The 26,175-nt window shown below is 41.6% G+C and overlaps 1 protein-coding gene across 3 annotated transcripts in view; it reads left to right on the top strand.

Moving 5' to 3' along the window:
* Nucleotides 1-1,386: 1,386 nt before the first annotated feature.
* LOC126187823 (CREB-regulated transcription coactivator 1-like) overlaps nucleotides 1,387-26,175 on the top strand; it is a 369,127-nt gene continuing 344,338 nt past the window's right edge. For 2 of the 3 annotated variants that reach the window (XM_049929120.1, XM_049929119.1), the window contains exons 1-2: nucleotides 1,387-1,601; nucleotides 6,927-7,037. In XM_049929120.1, the coding sequence (XP_049785077.1) occupies nucleotides 1,488-1,601; nucleotides 6,927-7,037 (225 nt within the window). In that variant the 5' untranslated portion in view covers nucleotides 1,387-1,487. The remainder of the gene's footprint in view (nucleotides 1,602-6,926; nucleotides 7,038-26,175) is intronic. The other variant, XM_049929121.1, reaches the window with a different exon arrangement.

Raw genomic sequence — 26,175 nt, 5'->3', positions numbered from 1 at the left:
ATTTTTTATGGTGATAAGCATAGCAAAGTAAGAAGTAGTTTCTTTCTTTGATACGACATATAAACTTATATAGGCTATGTCTCATCAAATAAGACATCAGATTGTTCAAAGAAATAAATTTATTATTTCATCAGTTTTGATTATGACGAAATTTGATATAAATTCCTTATATGAGAAGCCTAATATTTGGTATGAGAGTAGAAGAACGTTTTTCCCATAAATTTATGGGATAGAAAGGTCTGAGGCGTTCAAGATTAAAAGTCATGCAGAATGATGTTGAAATTAATCTGCAGTAAGAATTTACATGTTAAATAGAAAACTGTATTCCTTAGCTCCTCAGCTGATTTTCACTCTCCTGAAATAAAGTTTGTCATATACAACACTTACCTAAAAGAAACTGTTTTTCCCCTCATAAATCAAATTAATTTGGTTTACGTGCTTTACGTAACACATATTAGCACTGTTTCCTCTCCAAACAAAAACAACAAGACGTGTGTGCCTTTGTAGGAAGGTTAATTTTTACGGAAATTTTAATTATCATTGCTGTATCCTGGACAATATGGCGATGTAACCTTTTGTTACTGCACATATTGCAGAGCACAAATTGCAACTCCATTTTTACATTTTTCAAATGAGAGCTCTATTAACATAAACAATCACATTATAACTAAAACACGCGAACAGCACATAGCAGACTGCCATAAGCTCGTGACTACCACCAGAAGGCGCTGCGATCTGCAGACCCGAGGCCAGCCCAGAGCACCCGATCGGCACCAAGATCTGCTGCCCCTAGAGACAAGTCATGTTCCATGGATCATTTTACACAATAAATCGTAATGTTAGGGAACAAGTCATTGGTAAATGACGGATCACACGAGACACAAAATAGGATTTATTGTATGGCTTTGGTGATTGTGATTTTAATGTCTTCTGATTTAATGTATTTTGCAGTAATTAAACGATACACTTTTTATCCTTGTTTCACAAAGTTTATTATTCTGTACGACCTAGGTTTCCGGTTATAAGTCCATTTTCTAGTACGTAATGTATAATATTCCACTATACTTCTATTAGTCAATTCGTAAATACATTATTACTGTAATACGTTATTACGGTCTGCTATAATTCTTTCACCTCCTATGTGTAAGAACTTAATGTTTCACTGTACTATGTTACGGGATTAGTGAACTGTGTTGTTTTGTTGCTCTAGAGGCTGCTGTTCATCGTACGAAATACTTCTTGATGTCACTGATGTAACTGAATTACAATTATGATTCGATTATTGTGGTCCTGTTGACACTTGCCTACTTTTTTTCGAGATTCGTGTGTTTTGCGAGAGCAAACCATATACATGTAATGATATAGAAGGCGCTGTGATATCACAGATGCAATGCTTTTACCTACCAACAGATGCCACAATATTCACTGTCAATAGTTTTTCATTGGTTATTTTCCTTGTCTTGAAAGTCAAAACTAAAGTGGCCATCATGGCGAATCCAAGAAAGTTTAGTGAGAAGATCGCTTTACACAATCAAAAACAAGCAGAAGAAACGGCCGCTTTCGAGCAGATAATGAAAGAAGTTTCAGATGCGACCAGTAAGGTAGGTAGTACCAGTGGTTGTTGTTGCCTTTATGCATAGCGTCGTTCATAACACCGTCATAATATAAACAACCTGCTGTGCAGACGTACATTACAATTGAATTCTCGGCACTTGTCGTATGAACTCAGTAATAAAAGACGATCGTTCTTATATTATTAATAAATACAGCACGAAAACCTTTCCGTGTAGCGAATATCGTATGTGACGTGCCTCAGCCAGAATTGAGACAGTCTTGGTATCACAGCAAGTGACACCTGTGTGATGTGCCTGCGTTAAGAAACAGTTGATTGTTATAGAAATAAATCTTATTTATTTTTTAACAGAATATTGAAAATTACTGTTTGTTTATTGTTACACACGGGAACATAAATATTTTGCAAGACAGTCGTTAAGGTTCGTGTAAGTTCGTGACATTGAAGGCCCTGATTATGGATTTGAAAAAAGGAAACAGTTCGCCTACAGTTTCGAAATACTCCTGTCCGTGACCGTCTGTACGATTTATAGCATCCAGCATGCTATGTCTAAAGTGAACAAAATGCCCGGGAAATTAATGTGGTGTACAAACAAATGATTCGCAGGGCGGGTTTATATTTGTAATTGTCATCCATGTTATTAGAAACAACCGCAGTTTGTCTGTTTTTAGTCGTGGGTTGTGTAACTTCGCTGCAGAACGTTCTATTTTCCGCCAGTCATAAGAAATGTTTTCGAGCATTTAAATGTTTGTTTTGGAATGTGGCAGGTTCTTATATAGCCAGATTTAGTTTGTAGACGTGATATTTTGTAAGTTATACTGTTTCAATTGTACTTGCATTTATGAAAGTGATAAGAGATCTAGGTCTGATCTAGAAACGAATTCTCTTAACGTGAAACTATATTTGGCTAATGGTGTTGTAAACAGTTGTAGATTGCAACACAGCTGGGCCATATTTCACAGGTTTATTGCAATTTATTAAACATTAGAATGACTTCAAGTTTGTGTAAGTAGATTATTCAGTGTACACCAGTAAATGCATTTTCTTGATGGAAAATATTGGCATTGGAAATTAGGAATACACAGAATATTGTGTTCATTGTCAGAAAAAGGCAGCATAGGCCTACATCAATAATTATCAAATATATATTTTGTGTACACTACTTTGTAGACAATTTGTGTTATTGGTGCATTCCACTGGTGATTGGGAAAGCATGGAATCGACAATACCTTGGTGCAATCCGTATCGTCCTATTGTGTTCTTGGTACTTTGTAGTCTGAAACCAGCTGATGTCATAGTTGTTTGGGTTAAATGTAGTGGAGCACCCTCATCGCCCTCACCCTTGCATTTTTCTACATGGTGCAGATGTAAACATTTGGCTGCACTGCAAGGCAGTGTTACCACAACCTTTATTTAGCTTTCACATTCATAGTCTTCACCAACCCACAAACAAACAGTCATGTTTCAGCCTAATCTAGACCTCGTGTTGTGCTACAGATCAGTCTGTCACCACAGACATCTCACATAATTATTATTCCTACTTACAAAAAATGGAGCATTGTTCCATTGGCTTGATTAATTAATTCTTTTTCCAAGTTTACCTAGATTGGTAACTTTGTGTGATGGGCAGGCACAAATAAAAAAATTGTGTGGCGTAAATTTTTTGACCTCTAAGTATTTCTTAAGAAGCTTAAACATGTATGCTACTGTTTATGTTTGGTTAATGTTGAATATTACATTTCCTTATGCATTACAGTGTTATGGCAAGAGTTAGAGCCCTCTTTCTTCATAAAACTCGGTAAGACATTGGTGCTAGAAAAATGAGCAGTGTGGTCCAACAGTGAGAACCATTCTGAGAGTACTAAGCATCCAGTCCATTTTCTGTTGCAATTTTGAATGGCTGCATGCAAATTATGGCTTTAATGAGATGTAGGATCAGTTGTGTATTGGAATGTGTGTGGTCTTAGAAAGTCACAGGCAGTGCAGCACACACAATTGATATGATATGCAAGTAACCTACACATTTGGAGCCATGGACATACCACTTTTTTAAGTACTATTTAGTGTGTAATAGAGTTGAACATAATGTAATGATGAAACTAATGAAATAGTTTAAGATGTGCATTTGAGCATTGGGTATAGTTGCTTAATGTTTGATGACACACCAGGTGTCAGGGTAAGAGCAACATAGGGCTGCTTCAAATTTTTTCAGGCCTGTGAATTTATTAATTTACAATTGTGTAGATATTTTTGAGGAAGTGTGCGCTAAATATGGAATGAATGTCGGCTGTGACTTGATTTGTGCTGATATGGAGGAACCAATCAGGAGTCATATATGAAAAGGATGAATATTAAATATGAAGCGAATGTTGCCAAAGATTAATATAGACCTCTGGCTATTCAGCCCATTATTATACAACCTTTCCTTTATATTCACATTATTAGCCACCGCACAATCAGAATGTCATCTTCCAACCCATTAGAGACCTCAGGCAATGCTACAGATCGGTTCTGTTACCGCAACCAAGATTCGTGGGCAAAGTGATGGTGAAGAGTGGCACTAACTTACTTTAATAAGATGTCAGTATTGAGGTCTTGTTGAGATTTTAAATTTTAAGTAAAATTGTGTTAAGTTCATTTTGGCTTTCAAAAATGAGTTCCGTGAGATGCGAGAAGCGTATGACTGAAACAATTAAGTTTAATATAGTGTGATACTTCGCAGATTTGTCTTCATGGTATGTTGTATTTCTTGTTGATGCAAAGAGGTTTCACTCCATAGATTTTCAGTTTCCTCATTAGTGATATAGTTTATTGATAAAGTGAAGAACAAACAGTAGAGTCCTCACTCTGTCTCCTCAACTATGTCACAAGGAGCTCCTACAGGTGGTTTTCCGATGTTACGCTGTTCCTTCTGCACCACATCTTTCAAATGAGAGGCAGTGCATTTCTCAGGGCACACCTGGGATTGTTTATTTTCCAGTAAATGAGTCAATATGGAATACAAAAGTAACTAATTAGTGCAAGGAACACATGTCAACAGAATCTGCGTAAAATGCCACATGCTGCATTACACTGGTAGATGGGAAACTAATTCATGATTATTTGTATGACAGGAAAGCCCATTTCCCCAGCATACACACACTGCTCACTATTCACTTTACCTACAGACCTAGCTGTAGAGTTGGATTTTAGGCCCTTTTCTGCCTCTTTTATTATTTTGTTGAGAGCTACTTAATGATTCAGTGTGGAATGTATCTTATATGTAGCAGACATGTATGATGCCTGTGTTTGGCTAGTGTGTGGTACTGGAATGCCTTCCCTCCCGTCCCCCGCTTTCCTGAAATTTGGGCTGTGGTGACAGGCTGATCTGTTGTGTAGCTCAAGGCCTAGGTTAGGTTAAAAGTCAATTATGTGATTGAGAGTTGGCAAAGACAATGAATGAGAAAGCCAAATAAAGGTTGTGGTTAGAGGGAGACCAGTAATGTGCCCTAATGTTTATATTCATGTCATATTTAAAAGTGTTTTGACATATTTAAACACTTTTCATCATAAAAACTAAAACAGAGAGGTAAATTCAGAAAATGTGTATTAGATAATGGACAAGTGTCCGGTGAGTGTGTTGTTGCATATTATGTATACGTATCATTCATAAAGTATGAAAAATGCAAGGGGGTTCCAGTGACCATTATGAGAGTTGTTTAGGAACACTAGATTTCAGAAGATTTTGAAGTAGGCTGCCAAAGATGTACAACATATTTTTGGTAACATTATCTGCTACTGAAGTTAGCTGATCATTTCTATGTTCTCATGCTGACTAGACAAACTAGTGACAAATTGTCTAACTGTTCCCTGAATTTTCTTTCTCGGCAGCTATACTAGTTTGGTGAAGTTCTCAGATTGATGCAGTGGTCAAACAGAGGTCTTGTAAATTATCTCCTTTATAGTTAAATTCGGATTCATTCAGATTTTCCTATAAATCTGTTTGTTTTGTAACTTCCTTACATATAAATTTATGTAATATTTCCATCCAAAATTGTTGTTGTTGTGGTCATCAGTCCTGAGACTGGTTTGATGCAGCTCTCCATGCTACTCTATCCTGTGCAAGCTTCTTCATCTCCCAGTATCTACTGCAACCTACATCCTTCTGAATCTGCTTAGTGTATTCATCTCTTGGTCTCCCTCTACGTTTTTTACCCTCCACACTGCCCTCCAAAGCTAAATTTGTGATCCCTTGATGCCTCAAAACATGTCCTACCAACCGATCCCTTCTTCTAGTCAAGTTGTGCCACAAACTTCTCTTCTCCCCAATCCTATTCAATACCTCCTCATTAGTTACGTGATCTACCCATCTTATCTTCAGCATTCTTCTGTAGCAAAATTGTTGTGGACAAATACTTCATTTTAGTAGATGGATTTACTTAGATCACCAGTAGTTAGTAAATTGATTTTGGAACTTTTTGTCTGACGAGTCCTCTGTGCATTAAATTTATTTATATTGAATGTCGTGTTCTAGTACTTGACCAAATAATAATTTTCTGACAGTTTGACTTTGTTTAATACAAATGTGTCATTTACACATAACAACACAGAATACAGACATTAATCTAAAATGTCATCCACATAAATCGTGAACAGTAATGGTCCTATTCCACTCTTTGAGATACACAGAGTTCTAATTTTGCTTCTGATGATATCTTCCAGTTAAGAATGATTAACTGGATATTGTTTGCTAGGAGGTCTTCAATCCAGTAACACACATTTTCAGATATTCTCCAAGCATATACTTTGTTTACTATATGATGACACTATAGTATTCTTAATTGTTTTACAATAAAGATTAGAGATTCTGACATTCTAAATGGCTTTGGTGCATGTCTTTGCCCTCCTCAGTAATTTATTCAGTAGGCCGTGTATTTTCCCATAAAGTTTGGAGCGATCACCAAGCTCCAAATCTACATTTAAATACAATATCCACAAAAGAGATTTCTATTATTGAGATGCTTAACTTACTTTGGAACTTGATCTGTTTATTCATAGGTAACATTTTGTTGTTGTCTCTTTCAGAAAACGCCTCTCATTTTAATACATGGCTCTGCTTCCTATGTAGTAATTGTAAAGGTCAGCGTACAAAATGCCATTGCCAGTGACATACTTTGTATTAAGTTCCTGCCTTCCATGGAACTTGAATACACAACAATGACCACAGTTTTTCATTTCCAGTAATTTAACAATAATAAGCTATTTACATAAATTCTGTATCTGCAATATGTGTGTGGAGAGCATACTGTGCCAGATGGTTACCAGAGTTAACAGTAATCATGACTGGTAGCTGTATCATATTCTTATGTTCTAGGTGAATGCTCTTCCTAAGCAGCATCTTCTCATTAATCAATCTCGAGAATGCTTCCTTGGGGGCTCTTTGCCCAATGTCAACCACATAGGAAGTGATTCAGTAGATTTGAAGGTAGGGGTTAGAAGTATGCTGTTGCTTCATTGTAGTTTGTGTGTTCTCCCATTTGGGAATAGTTCCTTTGCAACGTTTTGTGGCTTCCACATTAACAGTTATTCTCCTGGTGCTAATGTAAAATATAGCTGAATTCCTTATGCTTGCTTCATGTTAGTGTAGATGAGAATAAAAATAGTCTAAATCAATTTGAGTAGGAGTCCCTTCTTCCTGCAAGTTTTCTTTGCATTTCATCCTGACTTTAACAGCTGCTTTCTTTGGTCATTGAAAATAATGTTTGGAGTGCCTTAGTTAATTTCTTCAAATCAGTACTTACTGGTGCTGTGTGTATGTAATGCTTATAGCAGCAGTAATGTTTCATTTTATACCACAGAAATATTTTGATGTAAATAAAAATTGACAAAAGAATATAATTCTGTGCATGACTAAAGTGATTGGATTGTTTGACAGACCAGTTAATAACTCTGATAAGCATATTTCAAGCCTTTGGAATGTAGCTAATTTTTGTTTCCTCTGATAGTCAAGAAAATAAGGAGATTTAAATACAAATTTGACATCAGCCGTGGAACTTCATGTACATTGATGAATGTGAGTAATAATATCACTAGTTTTGTCATTTATCGTTAAGTTGAAAAATGTGGTGAGGAGGCAGAGAACAGAGGCAACTACATCAGAGGGTAATGGTTATTACGGGGGGGGGGGGGGGGGGGGGTGCGCGACAGAGAGAGTCCAATCAGTATTGTAATAATGCAAGCAATTTAAAGGAAACAGGAAGAGCAAGCTAAGCACAAAGAAACATTTGCAAAACTTTACACAAAATTTTCGTACAAAATTATATACAAAGACAGAGGATTAAAAGTCAGTAGAAAGATGAAGGAGATGGTTGACTGAAGATGGATAGAACAGGTGATTAAACATTTTTGGTCATTCAACATAGAATGCCAGTGCTGCATTTGAGATAGGAAGAAAAGTGGTGCCAGAATGTAAAGAGGATAAATTAATACTCTGACTGTGTGAATCTTAAAGTACATTTGTTTTTCTAACTTCATAATTTTCTGGATTCAATGTGTTGATCTCTGTCTTTGTCTTTAGCAGTTATCTCTCTGCTGTGCCAAGAAAACAAACTGTAGAAAGTAAAATTCATTTGAAAACAAATTAAATTGAGACTTGTAATCATTTTTGACTGGCAGTAACAGACAATTTACTCCATGTTAATGCTAGTCTACTATATATCTCTAGTAATTGGATGGGTATTCTTGTGCCAGATGCCTTAAATTTGTTACTGGGAGCTAGTTTGAGTGTTACTGTGAAAGTTTTTTTGAAAGTACTGCAGGTGCTCTTATCCAGTCTCTCAAATTACTTAGTGTTCCACAGTATATTTTATTGAGAAGATTTCTCTACAATAACATTGTAGGAATAGAACTTAAAAGGCTTGGAGCGAGTGCCACAGGTGGGTTAATTGGCAAAAGAAAGAAATCTGCACTTCAGTGATTGTAACTAAAATATTTTAAGCATCTGGAAATATTAGACCACTTTAAGAACTGCTTGTATTTGGATAGCCATGTAGCAGGCATGATGTAATGATGGATCTAGATCCCAAGCACACTCACCATTTACCCCTGTCTGTTGAATTTTTTTGGTTTTAATGATATGTTGACTACCAGAAAATGAGTGCCTACTATTCTGTTGTGAAGGTTCCTGCTACCTTCCCTGCATAAGCATCTCTTGGAAAGATGCACATACAGTTCTTTGATTTTGTCGCTTAATGAAAGACGTACAGTCACATTTAATCATAAACTGATTTTGAATTGCTGGAATTAAACATATTAGACGGCCTTTCACAGAAATAGAAATGCTGTAGTTCATAATTGTTAGTGAAGTGGTGCAGTGGTTAAGAAGCTGGTTTATTTTTAGAAGGAATGGAATTCAAATCTGTTCCAAAATTATTCTTGCAACTGGCTATGGATGCTTCCTTCTGTTCTTCCTATCTCCATTCTCTTTCATCGGAAGAAGCACTCCATCTCCAACATTGGCACTGATGAGACACCACAATTAGACACTGGGATCATACGGAAGAGGCTTCAGTACAGGTTCCCATGAGATATCTTGATTGTTTCTTGGTTTTCTTGGGTAATATTGAATGCTGGCATGATTCATAAATAAAGCGATATCTAAGAGAGATGCTTTCTTTGTCTACTTCGTGTTATGATCAACTTCTTTTCAGATATTTTTTGATTTCTTACTTCATCACTCCCTCATAAAAGTAGAACTGTGGAAGTGGAAGATTTCCCACATGCAATCGCATGAGATAACGAATCAAATGCATACACTTTGAAATCCTAAAACAGCACTTGAGTGAGGCCTTGTACTACCTGTAACTGCCACAATTACTGAAATGTGGTAGCTGTTGATTAAACTGTGTGGTGCTGTTAGGTTTCTGCCGTGGAGCTGTTTTTATAGACTAGGCCCAATAATTATTAAAACTTAGTGTGATCCTCACACATAGAGCAGCAGCACATAAAATATAAGAAATATCCTGAAGTGCCAAAGAAAACTGGTATAGGCATACATATTCAAATACAGAGATATGTAAACAGGCAGAATACTGCATTGCAGTCGGCAACACCTATATAAGACAAGGGTCTGGCACAGTTGTTAGGATTGGTTACTGCTGCTGCAATGCCAGGTTATCAAGATCTGAGTGAGTTTGATTGTGGTGTTATAGTCGGCAATTCTGTAATGGGATACAGCATCTTTGAGGTAGTGAGGAAGTGGAGATTTTCCCCTATGACCATTTCACAAGTGTCCCATGAATATCAGGAATCCGCTAAAACATCAAATCTCGGACATTGCTGCAGCCGAAAAAAGATCCTGCAAGAACAGGACCAACGATGACTAAAGAGAATCTTTCAGCGTGACAGAAGTGTGCAACCCTCCTGCAAACTGCTGCAGATTTTAATGCTGGGCCATCAACAAATGACAGTGTGTGAACCATTCAATGGACCATTGTTGATACGGGCTTTTGTGTACCCTTGATGACTACATTACACAAAGCTTTACACCTCGCCTGGGCCCATCAATATCTACATTGGTCTGTTGATGATTGGAACCATTTTGCCTGGTTGGATGGATCTCATTTCAAATTGTATTGAGTGGATGTACGTATACGGTTATGGAGACGACCTCATGAATCCATGGACCCTGCATGTCAGCAGGGGACTGTTCAAGCTGGTGGACACTCTGTAATGGTATGCAGTGTGTAAAGTTTGTGAGATACGGGACCCCTGATATGATAAGACTCTGACAGTTGACATAGACATAAGCATCCTGTCTGATCAGCTGCATCCATTCATGTACATTGTGCATTCTGATGGACTTCAGCAATTCCAGCAGGTCAATGTGACACCCCCACACGTCCAGAATTGCTACAGAGTGGCTCCAGGAACACTCTTCTGAGTGTAAACACTTCTGCTGGTCACCAAATTCCCCAGACATGAACATTGTTGATCATATCTGGGTTGCCTTGCAATGTGCTGTTCAGAAGAGATCTCAACCCCCTTGTACTCTTACACAGCGTGCAGAATTCATGGTGTCAGTTCCCTCTAGCACTACTGACATTAGTTGAGTCCATGCCACATTGTGTTGCAGCACTTCCACTTGCTCGCGGGGCTCTACATGATATTAGGCAGGTGTACCAGTTTCTTTGGCTCTTCATTGTATAAACAGACACAATTTTCTTTTGTTAATAGCTCAGTAGTTGCAAAATGCCTCTGTCTTGTGGGTGTAATTGCCTTAATGACTTTTTTTCACTTTGTTCCTTTCTTTCGAACTACACTACAGTTACTACAGGACTTTCGTTTCCTAGATATTCATAGAGTATCACAAGGCTATGTAAAATTTTTCGTTTGTTGTTTGTTATATCAATCAGATTAAATTCTCCTTTGGTTTTAGGCATTGAAGAGAACATTATTTTTCTGAGAGTTTAGATCCATGGCTTAGTGGCATACCTACCAGAGTGCCACCTGTGTCTACCATTTAGTAAGGAATGTTCACAGCCAGAAGCCTCAGTGTCGCGCACACATGTGAAGCAAGCAGGGAACCACGCCATGGAGATGCACTCGTCTTTCCTACAGGCAACTGAATGAGTTTAAAAGGGGTGAAATTGTGGCCTTCTGAGTGGCGGGATAGTTGTTTCGGAGAAATGCCACGCACGTTGGATGTGCTGTATCGGTTGTGCAACAGTGCTAGTATCAGTGGGCCATGTGAACATTTTCACCTGTAGATGATGATCTGGACATCCATGCAACACAGATGCCCGCCAGGATCATTGTATTGTAAGGGCAGGAGAGGCAGATCATACAGTTACCAGGCATGTCAATACAGACTGATGTCAATAGTTCATAGGCAGTGGGAATGTGGGCATGCACACCTCTGACCCATCTTCTACTTGTGCCTCAGCATCGACATGCACGGCACAACTGGTGCCGTCAGAGGACCACTTGGAATATGGAATGACACACAGTGTCCTTCAGCAATGAGAGCAGATTCTGCCTACATAGAAGTGATTGTTGTTTGTGTGTACAACATAGACGTGGTAGTGCTCTCTTTTATTCATCCAAGATGCTGGCCCCATTCCTGGCCTTATGGCCTTGGGTGCATTGAGCTAAAACTCTCGTTCACCTTTGATGTTTCTGGAGGGAACACAAACCAGCATGCAGTATATGCAGAATATTGTTAGACCCATCCCTTTAGTGTTCTTATGACAGGAGGATGATTTATTGTATTAACAGGATAGCACTTGCCCACACACTGAGCATGCAACTCAATGTGTTGTGCAAGATATGCAACAACTTCCCTTGCCAGCATGATCTTTGGACTTGTCTCCACTTTAGCACGTGTAGGATACAAAGAGCTCGGATGTGACTCGTGAGACTTGTGAGGTAACTTCTCTTACAGAACTATGTGAATAGGTCAAGAAGGTGTGGCGTAATGTGTCCCAAGACATTATTTGCCGTCTTAATGATCAAGTGGATGCCGGAGTCAGCACCTTGATTACTGCCATGGAAGTTACACCATGTATTAATGTGAGAGTTTCGGAATGGGTTATTGTGACAGTTGCAATGAAAAGGTATATGCTCCGCACTTGGAAGAACCGCGCGTTTCCATTTATATCAAAGATAAAAGTTTTTGCAACAAACCGTAGCTTTTATTAGCTCTGTTTTTGCTGCTGGTGGAATTGTTGATCTAATCTTTTACGTTATAATTCCAGTATCAAGAGGAACTTTTTGCATGAAATGTATTGATTATGCAGTTATAGATGTTGCCAAGGTTGCTTGGTTACTACTATATATTTGCCTTAGGTTAAGACAACTATACACTCAGGGGGCTCACGGTTCTTCCATGAATTCGTGCGTGGCACACGCAGGGTTCCGAGCTGTTGCAGCCCATTCTTACTTTCTGGGCTGCATTTCCTTCCTTCACCTCTTCCTTCTCTGCCCTAGCCCCACTAGGTCACCAGCACATGTAGCCAGTCCTAATGGTGGGGCTGTCATGTACCCATGTGGCTGAGCCCCCTGACAACACAGGGATCACACTACTGATACCTGAACTGTTGCCTCCCTATGTATGCCAAGGAGTGGTTGCTTGTCATCCTAGAGCATTGGAAATTCCAGGAAAAGCCGCATCTCTCTGAATGGTACCGTACCATTGAATGATGCTTCGTATGACCCTGCAGCCTGCCCTTCGCTGGCTACATCATGGGAGGAGGGCCAGGCTCGCCGTCTTGGGATGAAACACATTCCCCGCTAGCTGGTCTGTATTAGGACAAATGGGGACACATTCACTGCCACAAAGCCAATGTTTTTGTGTGGAGAATATCAAGGACAAGTTTGTCGAAGTGGAGTCCATCAGTAAGATACGGTTGGGCTCCCCATAGATCAAAGCTGCTTCTGCAACACAGTGTGCTTGTGATTTTCTTGGCAATGTTCCATTGTCTATTAACTCTCAAGAGTGTGTGAATATGGTCCAGGGAGTAATTTTTCATAAGAGACGTCATCCTTTGAACTGACTAGGAACTCTAGACGAATCTGGAGCCAAGCAGCATTCATTTTGTTAGACACGTATAGAAGGGCCATAAAGACAACTGCTCCAATACTGGTGCCTTTATTGTGGCTTTCTAGGGTGATATCCTCCCAGAGAATGTGTAACCAAAGTGACGTGAAGCCACACCTCACGTTACCCATGAGTTGCTTTCGGTACTTGTGTTTTGGGCATATGTCTACTTGTTATATGGTGGACATTCTGTATGGTGACTATGGGGACCCACTGTGTGAGGGAAACCCCTGTGTTCTGTCATCTTTGTGTGTAAATTGTTATGACCACCCTCTCCAGATTGTCCAGCTTTCAAAAAGAAGAGATGACACAAGAGTATAAGTCTCTGGATCGCATATCTAATATTGAGATTCATCAAAAATATGACTGACTCCACCCATTGTTGATGTCTTCTACTTTTGCCATGCTACATCCTTTCCCCCCCTCCACCTTTTCCTTACCCCGGTCCCATATCCCTTTCCTCTCGCCCTCCCCTGCGGTTCCTCCTTGCCTTTTCCCCAAACCGGCAGCTCCCATCCATTCCCCTCGAGGAACTTGTCGTCGACCTCCTACTCCTCCTCCTTGGGCAGAGAAGAAATCCTGTGTCCAATCTGGACATTGCTGCCAACTGTTTTCTTACTGATAACACCTCCTCCCTCCCTGTGAGGGAGAAGCAGGTCAATTCTAAAGAGAAGGCATCCCCAGGCTTCACCCCCTCCTTCTCACACCTCACCTCAACTTCTTTATACCTAACTTGGGCTCTTGCCACACAATAATCCAGTGGAATTGCAATGGATGTTACCGTCACCTGCTGGAAATTCAACAACTTATTACCTCTTATTCTGCCTTCTGCCCCTTCAAGAAATGCACTTCCTTGATTGACCCCTCTCAAAAGTTTTGTGGTTATTGGGCATTCTGTCGAAACCTTGCCTGCCCTGAAGTAGCATCTGGAGGGGTCTTTAATTCGAACCAATATCATCAGTGATTGGATCCCACTTCATACCAGGAAGCAACAGCAGTATGATTGCTGACGAGCCCAGCAATCACCATTTAGAATGTCTACCTCTCCCGGTAGGCCAATTTCTTATGTTGTACTGACCACCTTAACAGCAACTCCCACCCCCATATCTCCTCCTTGGAGACTTTAATGCACGCCACTTCGATGAGTAGGGGTCTTCTAATTGACCAACTTATTACAGACTGATGGGTGTCTCCTCATTGATGGTTCCCCTACCCTCTTCAGCGCTGCCCATGGCACCTTTTCTGCTGTTGATTTCATGATCTCCCCTGCTCTTGTTAGTTTCACTACACTGGTCACCTTTGTGACAGTGACCACTTTTTGGCGATTCTATCGTTCCTTTGCCGCCATCCGGCATATAGGCCTCTTATTAAGGATCGTATTAAACAGAGTAAAAAGAAATGCTGGGAGTGCTATGTTTCCTTCCTGGGGACTTATGCCTCTTCATCCCAAGTTTGGACCAAGCTCTGTAGCCTTCTGGGGTGCCAGCAACAATTAGCTGTCGAGGGTCTTATTCTGCAGGGTGCTCTACCTACTGATCCACTCGTCCTTGCAGCACACCTCATGACACACTTTGCGACAGCATTGTTATCCGCTCCCCACCCTGCTACCTTTATCTGGCAGAAATGATGATTTGAAGAAATCCCCCTGTTTCAACCCTTGCCAAGCTTAAGCCTATAATGAACACTGAATGGGAATTCTTTCAGTCTCTTACCTCTTCACATGACTTGACCCCAGGCATAGATTCCATCTACAACCAGATGATCCATGCTTGGACATTACCTAGAGGCAACATGTACTTAGGGTCTTTAACTGCATTTGGCTCGCAGTGGCGAGACAGAATAGTTATCCCTGTACTTAAGCCATGGAAGAACCCAGTGTCTCTCAAAAGCTACCACACAATTATCCTGATGAATATACTTCGTAAACTGCTTGAGAGGGTGGTTAGCTTCAGATTATGTTGGGTACTCGAATCTCGGGACCTTTTGTCCTGATGTCAGTGTAGCTGCTGGGAAGAACGATCTAAAACTGACTATTTACTCAGGTAGGAAACAGCAGTCAGACAGGATTTTGCTAAAAGCTGATACCTTGTTGTGGACGTCTTTGACTTCTTTGAACTACGTAAGGCATATGATACAGTTTGGCGCGGTAACAGTTACCCCATTGACTGGAGCTTTTGTAACCCCCCCCCCCTCCCCACCCCTTCAAATTTTTATCCGCCAGTTTTTACCACACCAGTGCTTCCAAGTTAGAGTTGGCATTTTACTCAGCACCCCTCGGATCCAGGAGAAAGGTATCTCATGGGGTTCTGTGTTAAGTGTCACGGTGTTCCTCGTTGCCACCAATGAGCTTGTACCCTCTGTTGGGCCTCTGGTTAACCCGTCATTGTATGTCGACAATTTTGCATCTGGTGCAGCTCTCACCTGGTAGCATATGCTGAATGCAGCTCAAACGTTCCATCTGACAGTCCACTGCCTGGGCCCTTACTCATGGCTTCCGGTTTTCTCCCTCCAAAATGCGAGTTATTCATTTTTGCTGTTGACCCACAATACACCCTGGTTCATTTAGGCAACCAGCGCCTAGAGGCTGTAGCACAGGCCCGTTTCTTGAGCCTTATTTTTGATAAAAAGCTGGCGTTGCTACCCCATATTTGCCACATGAAGACTACCTGCATGCGGAAGCTTAATGCTCTCCGCCTCCTGACCCACACATCATGGGATGCAGACTGTGCTACCCTTGTCCATCTTTACCATGTTCTGGTTTCAAGACTAGATTATGGTTGTCACTCTCACGACTCAGCGGCTTCTTCCACTCTGAAACTACTTAACTTATCATTATGGAGTGCGTCTGGCTATCAGTGCCTTTCGCTCTAGTCTCATCGACAGTCTCCCCAAAGAACCGGGTATTCCCCCTCCACAAATATGACAGAGCGAACTCCTGGTTTCTTAACGCAGTTGCCATTCGGCAATTCCTTGACCATCCTGTATACCCCATCCTCTTCGCAAATGAGGGATGTCTTCCTCCTGGCACCCGCCCTCAGGTGGGATTGCTGGTTGGAAGGTCTCTCACTTCCCTTGTCAGGATCTTCATCTCCACTACTGGAATGTGCCCCTTGTATTTCCTCTGCATCCTCCGCAGATGGTGCCCACACCGCAGATTGTAACTGACCTATTCCAGGGTCCTAATGTCTCTGTTGCCCCTATGATATAACAGTGTCTTGTACATTCCACCCTTGAAGAGTTCCAGGGTGCTACCATCTTCTACACTGATGGTTCTAAAATAATAGATAAGACGGGATATCTGTTTACATCTCCTACTGGCATGTGGCACCATTTACTGCCAGAATCATGTGTGTTCACAGCAGAGGTGCTAGCCATTAACAGTGCCTTCCACTTCGTTACTCAGGTGTCCCTCCACAGTTTTTTCATATGTGTTGACTCAATGAGTAGTCTGCAGGCTATATACCAATGCTACTCTCATCACCCTTTGGTCTCTTCTGTCCCTGACCTCATCTCTGCCCTTGGCTGTGCCACGTGCTCTGTTGTCTTTCTCTGGGTCCGAAGTCGTGTTAGCATCCCAGGGATTTAACTGGCTGATTGTTTGGCTAGAGAAGCAGATACTTAACCCTATTCCATTTCATGATTCCAGGTGTCAATATGTGGACACACATCAAATCGCTCTTTGTCAAAAAGTGGAATGACATCAGGTGCACTACTGCTCTCAGTAATAGTCTCCTTACAATCAATGAGACTACCACAGTTTGGTGTTCTTCTTTCCTCTCCTCTTGGATGGAGTCCACTATTTTATGCCATCTGTGTATTGGTCATGCTAGGCTGACCCATTGTTTTCTCTTGTGTAATGAGCCATCCCCGCAATGTGGCTGTGGAGCCAGATTGACAGTATCCCATATATTGGTGGAATGTCCTCTTCTTTTGGTCCTTCATGCAAGGTATAGCTTTCTAGATCCCTTATCTTTAAGATTAGCAGACGATTCATGTGTGGTTGAACTGGTCCTCAGTTTCCTCTGTTAAAGTAGTTTTTATTCCCATTATAAGGTTTTACTTTACTCATGGAGCAGAGATAGGGTGGTTGTAGTGGTTGCCTCAGTTTGCGTTTCCATATAATGCATCAAGAACATCAAAATAGTATTTGGATGTATGCAGACTGAAGCGATAAATGAAAATCTGTGCCAAGGCTGAGATTCGAACCCAGATCTCATATGCACTAGGCAGATGCGCTAACCACTGTGCCGAGCTGGCACAGTGGATTTGCACAACTGCATGGACTTTCCTAGCATGCCTCCCTCCTCAGTCCATGCAGTTGTGCAAAGCCTCTGTGACAGGGTGGCATAGTGGTTAGTGCGTCTGCCATGTTAGCTGGAGACCAGTCTTCAAATCCCAAACATGTATAAATTTTTATTCGTCACTTCAGTCTGTGTGTATACATGATAGAAGTCTAAGACTTGAAAATATGTCTGGAATCATAGATTTTCATTTCATTAAAATATTATTGATCTGCATGTCTCATTATGAAAGTGATGATAGATAAATGAACATTTAACTCTCTGACCTACAAGAGTGATGCCAGCCAATATTGCGGATATATTTGGTAACTTATAAAGCCTATGCATCACTCAGATTATGATTTTTCAATGTGGAGCTGTTGCTGTGCATTTTTAAACATTGTCATACACGAAGTATAGAAAATAATTCAAACTTCGCACACTTTTAGCAACAGCTATTGGTCAGGTAACATCAAGAGACATGATGTTAAAAGAAAGGAAGAGGGAAACAGCATTGCAGTAGAAGTTTTTTCAGTACATGGCTCATCCAGTTTTTTGCTGTCAAAAATGTCCCACCTACTATGAATATAGATTAGAAACAAAAGATAATAAACTGTGTGTGCATATTGATAATGAAAACCTGAAAACCTAACAAACCAAGCAGTATGGTGATACATGTCGGCAAACAGCAACCAATTGTAACTCAGTGTTGTAGAAGATGGCTTGTAACTTTGTATCTGTTCCTGCAGCCAGAAAAGATTTGTTTTGACAGTCACATCATCTTCAAATTTGCACAATGGGGTGGTTGAATATGAGGTACCTTACAGCATTCGTGAGTCTATTGGAGCTGGAAGTTAGGATTGAGCACCAGGTTTATTTTGGCATAATCTTTGCCTTTGTATTTGGTGGTCTCTTGCCACCTGCATACCCCTACTCTGAGTGTTGATTTTAAAATGTTTGAAAGATATGTAGCTGTTAATACCGGGTGTCCCCTTACTCCATCATACACTGCTGGTTGTCTGCTGTTTCATTTTCAGGTATGCCACAGTGTTTTTACCCAACACGGTAATTTCCTGATACTATTTGTGGTCTGTCTCATCAGATTCATGATGTCATATGCTGTTGGATGGTTGGATCTTCTTCTGTGCAGATGTCTTAGTAGTTCCACCACTGATTTGGAATGAAAAAGGACAATAGAACTCAGAATCCAAGTGCTGCCCATTGTATTGAAGGGCTTGAAAAATAGCCTAAAGCTCAGTTGTCATAATTGTGTGTTCCCTAGGGAGCTTGAATTTCATTCCAGTGTGACAGCTGGTATCCCATTAAGCACAACCACATCCATCATTATTCTTTGAAGCATTGGTGTAGATGAATCTGATATTGTTGTCTGGAGAGGCTCTCCATCAAAATGCAATTATGAGTGTTACCACAACTAATCCTCACTTTGTCAAAGAGTTTTCATTCCACAAATGAAAGTAATTAGAATTACATGTAGAGTTCACACATGAATACCTTCAAGGTGTCCATTTAAATTTTTGGGTATATTAATGACAGCCTTGCAGTGCATTTATTCTCATGAAATTAATTATTGACAATACATTCCTGTTTGAGAGTAATAGAGATATTCACCAACACAAGAATAGAGTAAAAACTGCACTTTCCTCTAATGAATCTAACTTTGACGCAGAAAAGAGGGCAATACTGTTGATAATCTGCATATTCAAATAAAGTGCCTGACTATAGCCAAAAACAGTTTTACTGACTGTGGAACTAACTAAAATATTATGATGAAAGAGTGCTTCAAGGAGACACATCTTGCACTCTACCTGAATGAGATGAGCAGTGAGAGTCCACAGCTCATGGTCTCGCAGTCACATTCTCGCTTCCCGAGCATGGGGTCCTGGGTTCGATTCCCAGCGGGGTCAGGGATTTTCATCTGCCTCGAGATGACTGGGTGTTTGTGTGGCGAGATTGGACTGAGAAAAGATTGGGAATTTGTGCGGGCGCTGAGAACCATGCAGTTGAGCACCCCACAAACCAATCATCAGCATCAGAGAAGTGGTAAGACATAGTACTGAAGGATGAGGGCTTAGATCCCCATACAGTCTTCCTGAGTTATGTTTTTCTTGATTCTTTAAATTGCTTGAAGCAGTAGTTGGAATGGCTTTAAAAAAAGGCAATGGCAGTTTTCTTCCCCAACCCCAGTTTGCGTTAAACCTCATTGCAGTTAGTGTTACACCCTAATCTACCTTACGACCATGAAATTTAAGGAAGGAAAATTTAAATTTGGTGCCATAAAAGCAATAAAATCTGTTTAGAAAATTACTTTGTTGGGACTCCAGTCCAAATCCATATCCAAAACAATAGTACATGAATGTAATAAGTTATTTTCGAGATATTTAAGAGGGAATTATTCTCATCCCCAGTATCATATCCTTGATTTTTATTTTATTTATTTATATTTTTTAAGTTTGTTGTTCACAATTGAAATATTATTAAGTTGTGCTGAAGTATCACACTTGTAAGCACATGTATGTTGAAAATAGAAATTCTCATCGGCAAATTACCCATGCTTATGTGATATAGTGGTGCATAGCACTTGGTATCGATCACATAAAGGAGAGATATTGGTAGGCGGAATGTACCTAGAAATTTCAAGTGTTTGTGGAAGTGATTAGTCACTTACAAATATCATAAGATGTCAGGACACACAGTAATAAAATTAGGCTAAATCTTCTAGCATCCATGTTTTCTCTAGTTTGCTACAACCAGTTATGGTAAATTCTGGGATTGTTGCTTTAAAGAGTACACAGTTGATGTCCCTTCTTTTCCACACCAGAGCTTGTCTGTCTCTTATTGACCTTTCATTGAAGGAACATGAAACCCTAATCTGCCTTCTGTCTGTCCAACCTTATTTCTGCTGTTGGAATTTCTTATTCCTGTGGTGACTTGTCTTCACTCTTTTATTTTGCTATCCCCATTTGATTGCTCTTTTTGCATGTTTAGGGCTACCACCTTTTTCCGGTGACTCAATTTTTCATTAAATTTGCCTCCTATGTAGTAGTTGGTGCACAATTATCAGGCTATCCTTCAACAGTAAAAACATTTGGTCTTCTCATCTATACTTTATTTTTTGCTCTTTTAATTCACTTTATGTGAACCCTTCACATACTATTGTACATCTTTTTCTGCCTTATGCTGTATAAATACAATCTCGTTAATGCTTACATCTAAGAGGTGTGCATTAAATTATCCTGTGGCTGTCACTGCCATGGATGTCAACGTTCAATTCTCTAGTGTTTGCTAAACTTGTGTAGGTGTTTGTGATTCCTGCATATCATTATTAGTCTATCATTTGCCCATTGTGTGCAGAATTGATAAATGGTAATGTTATGGTGTGTATTGGTTGTGCATGCTCTCAGACTTATTCGTACTGCCACTTGCCCAAGTATTTGATAGAAGCAGAGGAATGGTTTCCCATTCTGCCATGAATACTGACGATAATAATTATTCAACAGTTCTTTGCAAAAAGACTCTAATTGGCCCTTCCAAACTGGCCAAGAAACTTTCATGGAAATTTCTATAACTTTTTATTGATTAGGCTTACAGGTTCCAACATCAGAGGCACCTTAAGGGAGTGGTAACTACCTAATCCAACAATTCTTCCCTTGGGGTCTTCTTAGAGATTTGAATGTTCACACCACCTCTTGTGGGGAAAAATACCTCTTTATCTGGTCGTGGCCTTCAGATTGAGAAGCTTCTTTCCGATCTTGATCTGTCTCTCCTCAGTGATGTCCCCCTCCCCCTCCCCCCCCTCCCCCAAGGGTTCTCAAATCCCTTTTTTTGAGTATATGCTTGGCCACCACAGGACTCCAACCCTTGCAGTGATACTGCCCTTTTTGGTGCTGCAAGTCTATCCTTCTGCTATTCTTCTTTCCTCTCTCTCTCTCTTTCCATTGGATGGCTTTCTTAGTGCAAATTGTGCTTGGATCTGGTTTGTGATTGTGGGCATTTGTTGTTGTCCTTTCTAGCATTCTACAGCTTTTCATTCTTAACTATATGGTTGACTTGTTGGGCTTGACTTGCTATTTTGTGTCCAAATTTCACAGAACTGCAGATCATGCGGGAAGGTCGCCCAGTGCGTCATACATTCCACACTTTTTGCCTTTCTTGCAAATGTACTACACCCGGAACCCAAAACAGTAGCCATTCTGTGTGTGTGTGTGTGTGTGTGTGTGTGTGTGTGTGTGTGTGTGTGTGTGTGTGTGATTTGGGGGGGGGGGGGAGGCTCTTAAAGTACCTGCATGGTGCTAGCTTCTATACCATGCAGAGATAACACTGTTGGCACCTGAGTTGGAAACTCCCCACGCAAGCCAAGGTGTATGTGCCTGTCATGGCTGAGGCATGGGGACTCTGGGCAATGGTTTAATGACTAGGTAACCATTGCCGTGGCTGGGTGGTGCCTGTGGGGAGAGGCCCCATTTGGAGTGGGTGGTACCATGGCAGAAGTTTCACTCATGAAGTGAATTAGACTTTTTTTTCTGCTGGTGGCCACAAGGCCCGAACAATCTTTTCAGATGGAAAGATTATTAGAATGCAGAGAGACAACCCCATGACATTTCCTTCCCTGGCTACACCATGGGAAGAGAGATAAGTGAAACACTTCATCCATCACTTGGGTATCTACTTAGATTGATGGGATACTCTTACATTATTTTTTGTCGAAAACATTGAAGACAAATTTGGGAAGTTGAGTCTGGGAAAAATGTGAAAATGTTTGTTATTGATTAAAACTTCCTCTGCTGCCCAATCTACAGCTCTTCGGGCATGTGATTGTCTAGATGACATACTTGTGACCATTGTACCAAACAAAACTTTGAACATAGTCCAAGGAATTATCTTCCACAGAGATCTTACACTCCAAACAGATGAGCTATGGACTACTCTCCAGTGGTGTTGCATACATTTTGTCAGATGTGTACAAAAAGGGTCCAAGGATAATTTTACTAACACTGACATCTTTATCTGAGCAGTTGAAGGAAATGGTCTCCTGTCCCTTCATGCCTAACTTTATTTCCTCTTCTTCTGCAGTTTGCATTGCTATCCAAGAAATGCACTCCACTGGTAAGTGCTTCATGGTTATTGAGCACTGTGTTGGAACTGTGCTGGTCTTGAGAGGGCATCTGGAGGGGTCTTTACTTTGGTTCGTATGGACATCATCAGTGAATGGATTCCCTTTTGTACCTCGTTGGAGGGAATAACAATGCGGGTGCGAACAACCTCAGTGATTACCATATGCAGCATTTACCCACCTCCAGGCAGGCCACTTGCGTTGAGTTGACCACATTTGTCCAACATCATCTTCCCCCCCCCCCCCCACCCCTTTTTCTCCTGCTTGGGGACTTCAGTGCACAACAGCCCCCCCGGGGGGGGGGGGGGGGAAGTACCACTTCATCTTGTAGGGGCCTTCTAATTGACCATCTTCTCACAGACCATGATCTGTGCCTTCTCAGTGATGGTCTGCCCATGGCAGCTATCCCTCTCCCGCTCTCCCCCCAATCTTGTGGCTTTGCTACATTAATCACTATACTACGACATTCATGACAGTGTCCACTTTCCGGTGATCTTGTTGTTTCATAGCCACCGCCAGACGGACCGACAACCCTGATGGGCACTTTGCAGGGCCAGCTGGCCTTTCTACACCTCTGCTGTGACATTTGCCATCTCTCTGTCGGATTGCATTGATGACGTTGTACAAGGTGTCTCAGATGTGATTGTCCATGTTGCTGGAACTGCTGTTACCCTTTCTATAGGTCCCCCCACCCCAACCACACCCCTAACCACCCACCACCACCATTTACTGGTGCCATAATGGACCAAAGACATTGCAATAGTTATCCATTATCGATTACAAGCAGTGCAATGATTCAAAGGACGTCATTCACAAACCAACCATATCACTTGTAAATGACTTCGTGCTAAGGTTCATTGTCTAATTGAATGCAGTAAGAAGGAATGTGGAAGCACTATGCCTCCTCCTTGGGGACGAAAGTCTTTCTCAGTCATGGTTTTATGGACTGCCAGCGTTCACCAAATTTTCCAAGTCATGTCCTTCAGAGTGGTTTCACAAGTCATTGCTTCTTGCAGAATGCTGTGCGACCAACTTTGCGATGGTATCAGCATCTTCTTTCTGTTTGACTACCTTTCCATTCACAAGATGAAGACAACCTCTTAGGTTTTACTCCCCAGCAGGTTGAATCCTATACTGAACCCTACTGTGACTGGGAACTAATTCAAGCTCTTGTCTCATGCTACAACACACCCCAGACCCTGAGTCAATTCGCAGTTGGATGATCCAACGCCTAAATGTTCCTCAAAGTCAACATCATGTCAGGGTCTCCAACTGCCTTTGGCTCCAAGGTGCCTTTCCCTTGCAGTATTGATATAGCATAATTGTCCCAAGCCTTAAACCAGACAAGAACGTAACGTTTCTAGACAGATACTAGCCAGTTAGCCTGATCAACATATCCTATAAGCTGCTTGTAAGAATGGTTACCCACAGATTACGCTGGGTTCTCGAATCTTGGAGCCTGTTGTCTCCCTATCAGTGTGGTTTTTGGAAGGGATGATCCACAACAGACCATCTGCTTAGTTTGTAAACACAACCCGACAGGATTTTTCTAAATGGCAATATCTTGTTGCAGTCGTTTTTTGACCTGCACAAGTCGTACCATACCGCTTGGTGTCATTACACACTCCACAACTGGGGCCTCTGAGGCCTCCTGTATTGATTTTTATTTGTTGTTATTGCACCAGTCGTTCTGGGTAGTCAGCACTTCTCAACTCCCCTTAGGTCCAAGAGAATGACATCTCAAAGGGCTCTGTGTTGAGTGACACTGTCTTCCTCATTGACTTTAATGGGTGAGTGACCTGTGCTGGGCTGCTGGTCACCCCTGCATTATATGGCCACGATTTTTGGCTCTCTGTAGCCTCTGCCGAATGCCAGCCCTAACGTGCCATCCAGTGGGCCCCTGCATGAGCACTTTCCCATGGTTACCAGTTCTCTCCTACAAAAAGTGCCTCATGCATTTCCACCATATCATGGTCCATCGTATTCCGGAACTCTTCTTAGGTATCCAGCAGTGGGACATAGTAGCAAAACCTGTTGCTTAGGCCTCCATTTTGATGTAAAGCTGACTTGGCTGCCCCATATTCATTACCTGAACATTAGCTGCATGCGGAAGGTTAACGCTCTCTGCTTCCGTGCCCACAAATTTTAGGGTGTCGATTGTACTAAACTTATCTGTAGTTACTGGACCCTGGATTCATCCCAAATTGATGATGGTTGCTGGGTTTGTGGTTTGGTGGCTTCTTCAGCTTTGAGACTGTTAGACCCAGTCCACCATTGTGGTGAGTGTCTGGCCACTGGTGGCTTTCTTGTAGACCTATATACAATCTCCTTGATAAAGTGGGGATCTTCCCTCTTCAGATGTGATGTTACCAAGTTTTGATCTCCTATGCAATCGCCTGTTGACAATTCCCTGACCCCCCCAGGGGGTCCACAACTCTTTTGTGGATACGTGCATAGCGAGCACGGGACCCCGAGCGAATGTGGCCCTCCTTCCTTTCCGGGCTGCATACCTTCCTTTTCCGCATCCTTCCCTCTCCCCCATCTTCGCCTCTCCCCCCCTCGCCTCTGGCTCTTTCCTTCCCTTTCTCCCCCTCTGGGAGTATGGTTTGTGCCTACGTCCGGAGACGGACGCTCATAAATGTAACGCATTCTTCGCCTTCTCTGCTTGTATGTCTTCATCCTTCCTTTGTCCTTCTCTTTTCCTTACCTCTTCTCTTTACCCTTTTATCTGCTGCGGCGTTTGAGACCTCTCCTCTTTCCTTTCCCTTTCTTTGGTTTTCCCTTTCTCTTTCTTCCTCCCTGTGCGTGTCTGAAGGCCGACCCACGCATTTTTGTGCGTAGCCGGTGATGGGGTAACGCGTAATTCCCCGCCCCGGGTAGACAGGTGGGACACATACGTACCCCCTGGTAACGGCCAGGCCCAGGGAGGGGTGATTACCCGAGCTGATACCTTCCGAAAGTGCCGATTGGTCCCTCCGTCCGTTTGTCGGGAGATGTGACCTGAGGTGTGAACAATCACCTAAGGTGGGAGTGCCCTCAGAGAGGGCCCCCATAAGGGAGGAGCGCGCCATCGGAGACGCCGGTAATCATGGGGGATTCTTCCGCAATGGTTTCCTCACCTTCCACTATGTCTGCTCACAAGCGTAAGTTCACTGAGTCTCAGCCACAGACAGTTCTTCCATCGTTGCCACAGTTCCTTGTTGTTTCTCGGTCTGACGAAGGTCACGACTTCTCCACGGTCAACCCTTTCATTATTCAGAAAGGTGTCGACGCAATTGCAGGTCCTGTAAAGTCTTGTTCCAGATTACGGAATGGCACCCTGTTGTTAGAAACAGTCAGTGCCCTCCAGGCACAAAAATTGCTGCGTACTTCACTGCTCCACACCTTCCCTGTCCGGGTTGAAACGCACCGCACTTTAAATTCCTCACGTGGAGTCGTTTATACACGCTCCCTCGATGGATTGTCTGACGAAGAAATTCAGCACTACCTGTCTGACCAGGGCGTAACGGCTGTTCATAGAGTTATGAAAAGGGTTGACACGAACATCATTCCAACCCGCACTGTCTTCTTGACATTTGACAAAGTTCAACTCCCATCCAAAATCAAAGCAGGCTTA

This window comes from Schistocerca cancellata, chromosome 5 (assembly GCF_023864275.1).
Source record: "Schistocerca cancellata isolate TAMUIC-IGC-003103 chromosome 5, iqSchCanc2.1, whole genome shotgun sequence".
In the NCBI taxonomy this organism is placed as follows: Eukaryota; Metazoa; Arthropoda; class Insecta; order Orthoptera; family Acrididae; genus Schistocerca; species Schistocerca cancellata.
This window is presented reverse-complemented; position numbering and strand designations above follow the sequence as displayed.